This window comes from Chinchilla lanigera, unplaced genomic scaffold (assembly GCF_000276665.1).
Source record: "Chinchilla lanigera isolate Chin_1 unplaced genomic scaffold, ChiLan1.0 scaffold00048, whole genome shotgun sequence".
NCBI lineage: Eukaryota > Metazoa > Chordata > Mammalia > Rodentia > Chinchillidae > Chinchilla > Chinchilla lanigera.
In genome coordinates, this window is record NW_004955449.1 from 14579856 (window position 1) to 14586089 (window position 6234).

General features: G+C 46.5%; 1 protein-coding gene across 8 annotated transcripts in view; it reads right to left on the bottom strand.

Annotated features, from left to right (window-relative positions):
- Tanc1 (tetratricopeptide repeat, ankyrin repeat and coiled-coil containing 1) overlaps positions 1–6155 on the bottom strand; it is a 232318-nt gene extending 226163 nt beyond the window's left edge. For 5 of the 8 annotated variants that reach the window (XM_013518767.1, XM_013518762.1, XM_013518760.1 and 2 more), the window contains exon 1: positions 5957–6155. In XM_013518767.1, the coding sequence (XP_013374221.1) occupies positions 5957–6140 (184 nt within the window). In that variant the 5' untranslated portion in view covers positions 6141–6155. The remainder of the gene's footprint in view (positions 1–5956) is intronic. The other 3 variants (XM_005393381.2, XM_005393380.2, XM_013518764.1) reach the window with 2 other exon arrangements.
- Positions 6156–6234: the final 79 nt, after the last annotated feature.

A 6234-nucleotide genomic window follows, 5' to 3' on the forward strand; every position in this document is an offset into this window, starting at 1 on the left:
AAAAAAAAAAAAAAAAAGAAACAAGAGAAGCCGGGACACAGAACCCTGTGGTCCACTCAAAATGGGCAACCAACTATCTAGATGTAAGTAAGACACGAAAGAAAGACAGGACTGTACCGTTTCATTTCTTTTTAAATTCACACATCTAGCTCCATGACAGAAAGCATTCAATAAACATTAATAATTGATGTTACTAATCTAAAGTAATTTAGAGCAAAGCATGGCAGTGAGAAGTGAAGCATAATAGGTTACATGGGAGTAATGACCAACTCTAAGTTTTTATCAGTACTGTAATCCAATACCCACTTACACAAAAACCTGTGTACACAGCAACTGAAAGCCCTGCAGAATATGGACAGGTCTACCATTTTTGAGACCGTGGGATATACATACAAGAACATTTAATATGTTCATATCCCTTAGGATAGTGGCATGTTGTTATGACCAGCAAATACATACTGCACTGACCGGTTCTTTTTGTTTACCCATTTCCTCCCTCTTCCATCAGTAATCATCTCCTTCCTTGTGGGCCACTTATTCACCCAGTGGTTACGGTCTAATGGTCCAATGAGGGCTGCCAACTGTAACTTTTTGGCTGGCACTAGACCAATATGGGTTCTCTCCAGGGTTTGCCCAAATTGCAACTAAGAGCAAAGAGGCAGTTTCTTGATGAAATATAGTTTTGGAGCTGCCAGCAACTGGGTACCCCTATTGCTAAACACTGCTGTTCCACGGTGATTTAATGATGAGCAAATCACATCTGTTCCAAAGGACTCTTACAGTCTACGAGAGATTTATTTCCAAATATACCTAGAAGTCAAAATGGACTGTTAAATAAGTTATGGTAACATATGCAATCAATTTATTAAACAACTAATAAAACAGTGTCAAAGAAGAATGCACAGGAAGCACATGTATGATGAGACAGGGAAAAAGCATATCATACAAGCACATTATAGACTCTATACTACACAAGTACATTGTATGCACCGAAACATGTATGCTCTTTATCATAATTCTTCAAATCTGCAATGTAGTGTAGGGTCCCATTTGCCTGAGTATGGTTTTTGCATGAAAAGGTCAAGCCAAGTATTTCTTACAAACTACCCCAGACCCCACACAAATAAGCCACTGTGTGTGATAGGTGTGTAACCCTAAGTGCGTTGGGCAGGGCAGGGAAGGGCTGAGTCACTAGCCTAGATGGCTGAACATGTGGAGTTCACATCTATCTACAACTGTGGTTGAAAGCTTATTACTGATAAAGTCCTCATGTTAATGACAAAATCTGTGCTAAAATCCAGGGACTAGGTCATAGCCCTCTAACCTTCTCTTATCCTTGACATTCCTGCCTATAGGACTCTTCTTTCCAGAACATTCTCTTTAATTACTCACACCCAAGAGCTCCTAAAAGCAACACATACCCTAGAAGTACAGCCCCATTAGCAACATGGCCAAACCAAACCAGGAAAAACCCCTTTTACTCTCCACAAGAAACCGTCTCCTGAAAGTCCCCTTGACAAAAATTCAACCCTTTTTCTTTGCTATTCTTGTCCCCTTCTGCTATACTGGTAATGGTCTCCCAACTTCACCAGCAAATACTGCTTCATGATGCTTTTTTCTGCTCTCCTACACAGGAAATGAAAGGAATTTCAGATTTAAAACACAACCTTCATAGTCTGTCAAGAGATACTAATTGACACATCCTTTTTTGAAGTTTAAACCCCATTGTTTAATATTTTGAAAAGACATTCCTCTGAGAATCAGTTTTAAACCTGAAGACAGATAAGTTGCTCAGATGTAAAAGGGCCTATAACTTAGCAAATCATTTCATTTTTTAACCCATTAAGGAAAATCTAGAGAATTTAGGATGCAGCTCAGTGGTAGAGAAAATGCTTAACAGCTGTGAAGCACTGGGTTTGATCCTCCAGCACAACCAAAAAGAAAAAGGAAAAAGAAAAAAAAAAGAGGGGAGGGAAGGAAAAAATTCAGACCAGCTTTCAGATTTAGTGCCTAGCTACACTTGGTGGGTGCTCCCAAATAAGTTAGCAGGGCAGAGTACAAACACTGAGAGACACTGAAAATGGAAGGATGTACTGAGCATGGGAAATGCTGCAAAATCCACTTACCAGTCATCAGTAGAAAGAGCACCAGAAAGTTGACACCAAAAAAGTGACATTCATCCAGGCTTTGTAATTAGGCTGAGAGATATCAAGATGATGACAGGTTCATTTCTTATATTTAAAAAGAGATACGGGGGCTGGGGATTTAGCTCAGCGGCAAAAGCACCTGCCTGGCAAGCGCAAGGTCGTGAGTTCGGTTCCCGGTACCGGAGAAAAACCAAAAAAAAACCAAAAAAAAAAATAAATAAATAAAAAGAGATACGTAGATTTGAGAGGTAATTTCCTTAAAAATGTTTGTCTGGGTTACACATCTGGATTATAAATCACATTAGTCACTAAAGCCTACTTAATTAAAAAAAAAAAAAAAGGTGAAAATAAATAAATTAGTTGAAGGTATGTGACTTTCTGAAACTCTCCTTGGGAGAAAGTTTTGTTACCATTATTGGTGAACTGTTTTACATCCCCAACATCAAAGCATAGATGCTAACCTTAGAGGAAACCAAAATAACTCATAAATGAAATACTGTGAGAAACTGTCTTATATTAACATAGTCTGCTTGTCAGGTTTTAGCCAATTCACAGGTGACTTCCACGAATAAAGAGAGGTATGGGAAAGGGAGCAGATAGAGTAAGAAGACCCAGGTACAAGTTCAGTCCCACTATTCACAAATGATACTGGGGCAAACTGATCTGACTTCCTAGGCCCTGCTTTACTCAACAGAGGGTTCAGGGATAATAAGTAACAAATCCCTTTACAAACCTTACATTTCTCAAACTCTTGGGGAGTCAGAGAACTTTAGAGCGACAAGGTAATTCCATTTCAAGTATGACAAAGGAGAGAATACCAACACCCAGAAAGGCATAAGATCCCTACACAGCAAACACTTCTGGGATTTGGGGATGCATACAGTGAAATATGCATTTCCAAGACAGCGCAGAAAGACAAACATCACATGTTCTCCCTAATATGTGGAATCTAAAAAAGATGAGCTAAAAATAGTAGGGAGACTATTATTAGATAAGAGGCTGGAAATAAGGGAGAAGGGATTGTAAGGAAAGGTACCAGGGAGATTGGATAGGATCAGAACATATGCACTGAAACCTAACATTTTGAAAAAATTAATAGGCGCTAATAACAAGAGGAAAAATTTGAAAAATAAGATAATTCAGAACAAAGCTATTCTAGGCACTAACACAAATATATATGTAGATATGTGTATTTTTTTAAGATATATGTATTTCCCCCTGCTTTATTTTCCTTCTGTAAATTCAATTCTAGCAACATATAAATTAAATCAAATTTCCAAACATTCCATCAGAAAAAATAAAAACAAATCCATGTATCTAGTTATGGGGCTCTCAACCCTACTTTCAATCTAACAGCAACAAAATCCTTACAATTGGGTTAGAAACGTCTAGTGGAAACATCAACATAAAATTAACCTCCAGCTATGCTGGCAGTACTCATTATAATATGGATTAAAGCTCTACTAGCCCAGGGATACTGTTTTTAATGCTCCCTGGGAGATAAAGAATTAATCAGCAACTCAGAAGAGAGGTTGCCTAAAAATGGTCAATTTAATCAAGACAACTCTATTGTCTCTATAAATGTGCCCTCAATCACCCAGTATCAAAAACCACTATGGCATCAAATAAATTGCGTGTGAAGAGACAAAATGTTCTTTTGGCTCTTAGGGGAAGCAGAAAAAGGCTGACTACAAATCAGTTACGTTCTAGCTCTACCATGAACATGAATTATGACAATTTAGACATTTGGTGGTTAAACCAAGACAGCAGGAAAACCAGTGCTTCCACGTACCAACAAAAGTTTGTGGCACAAGAACTGCAAGACAAGGTCATGGAAAGTGACCTCAAATTTATTTCTGGACTTCCTTGCCTCCATTAAAAATGATGACACTATTTCCCATCCCTTAATATCACAACAGTTGAAAAGCTGGACTGTTCACCACGCAGGTGATAGAACAACTTAGGAAGCAGTCCTGAAGATGTCAGACAACCTCCTTTATTCCTGCATACTTTTCATTTCAAAACCACAAGGATATGCTTATGATGCTTTTTGATTGACACCACCAAGCGTTCTGCCTTGGAGAAGGTTTGGAGAATCTGGCATACTGGAGGGAAAGTCCCCTGTGAGATCTTTAAGTAGCTTAGATGAGGAAAACATTCGAAGTAACATAATGAACACCTCACAGCCGCTCATAAATTCCTTCATTCCCAGCAATCAAGAAGCAGCTGTTAAAATCCAGGAATCTTCCTAGCAGCAGATCTGAAATACCTCCAGACTGGCCACAGAAGCTTCCCAACTGCTTTCTTCTCCTTCCCCTCCCCCGTCCCAGGACTGCCAGCCTGGCAGGAATGAAGATGACCCAGGAAGGAAAACGAAAAAGAGTAGCGGATCTGATGAAGCAGAGATGCAGACTCCGGATCACTTCAACTACAGAAACACCAACCCTCTGCGCCAACTAACCAGGTTTCTCCTTTCCTCTCTCACCCCACCCCCTCTAAACATTTAACTTCTGCAGTCTGGTGTGTCTGGCATTTCCACAGTTAGTGACCTCAGCAGTCCTGCGCCTTTTCCTCAAAGGCTCTGAACGAGGAGCTTCCTTTCTGCGCCAATTTGAGTCCATGTCATGTTTAAGACTCAGCTTTCTTTTACCGCGTACCCCACAGGGACGACGCCATCCCTAGGGTCAAGTTCAAGGCGAAGGTGCCCTCCTCACTTCCCAGAGTTGACTCCGGCAGGGAACAGCGCTCCAGAGAGGAGTCTCACCCCTCGCGGCACTGGGAGCTGGGGTTGCGAGACTGGGCCAAGGGGGCTGGGAGCACAGGGGCTGTGGCCGGGCGGCGTCCTCCGCCCCTCGGCCGCGGCGCCCGCTCTCTACCTGGTCACCACTGCGTTTCCTCCCGGAGCTGTGCACAATAAGTTTTAAGAACCTCAGTCCATAAACCTTCCCATCTGCAAACACGCCTCACAATGCCTAGGACTTCCTTCCCGGCCAGCCGTTCCGGAAAGCCGCTGCGCCAAAGCGGGGCGTCCCTCACATCCCCCGCGCTGCGCTCGGCACCCGAACTCCCCCAGGAAGAACATGCGTCCTGATGACGTCCCCCAAAGTGACCACTCTGCGCCCAAGAACACGGGGTCTCACACACTCGCCACATCTTCGCCTTTCTCAGTCACACCCATTTAGAATCCCTCCAAACCTAATTCTAACTTTCCCCACCCCCATATAAGAAAGGAGCGTGGAAACGCGAGTCGCGGTGTTCCAGGACGCGAAGAACACACTTTCAGCCCAGGGAGGGGGCGATGTGATTGCCCCCGGCGTAAGTTCGGCAAGTTCGCGGCGCGCGCACACGGACTCTCCGCACCCCGCGGTGCCGGGCGCGCCGCGCCCCCGCCCCAGGCACCGGGCGAGCCCAGGGCCCTGCGAGCCCGGGGTTCAGAGCCGAGGGAAAGGGACGGGCAGGCCCGCCGCGGGGCGGTGGTCCCGAAACCGCGCGCGCCCGCGTGTTCCCGGCTCGCCCTTCCCCAGCTCCGCGGCGGCCAGCGCGCAGGAAACGGCGCAGGGAAGGCGCGGACTCCCCGGAGGCTTCGAGACCAAGGCCCGGGGCGCCCAACATGTCTGTGCCTATCCCCGCAAAGCTCCCGGGTGTGCCCGGCGGAGGAGGGGGCGCCCCAGAAACTTTCCCACACTCCTTCCCCCCGTCCACCTCACTCTCCTCCTCCCCGGGACCCTCTTCTCTACCCTGCACCCCGGCAGCCGGCCCTTCCCGGGACGCAGGGAGGCCCGCGGCGGCGCCCGGGCAGCGGGAGTTACCTGCGGGAAAGTTTCCAGCTCTCCGGGGCGCTCCCCACCCCCAGGGCCGGGCCTCGGGGCGCGGCCGGCTCGGCGCTGCGCGGCTGCCTATCCTCCGGCTTCCGAGCTCCGCTCCCGCAGCTGCCACAGCGAGGGCTGCGCTCCGGCCGTCCCCCGCCTCGCTCGGCCCACAGCGGGGCCTCATTGGCAGCGCCAATCCCCGCCCTTGCGCGTGTTCCCGAAGTCACCTTCCTCTCGCGCGCCCGCCCGGCCGCGCCTCCCGCGCCCCTCCCCGCCCG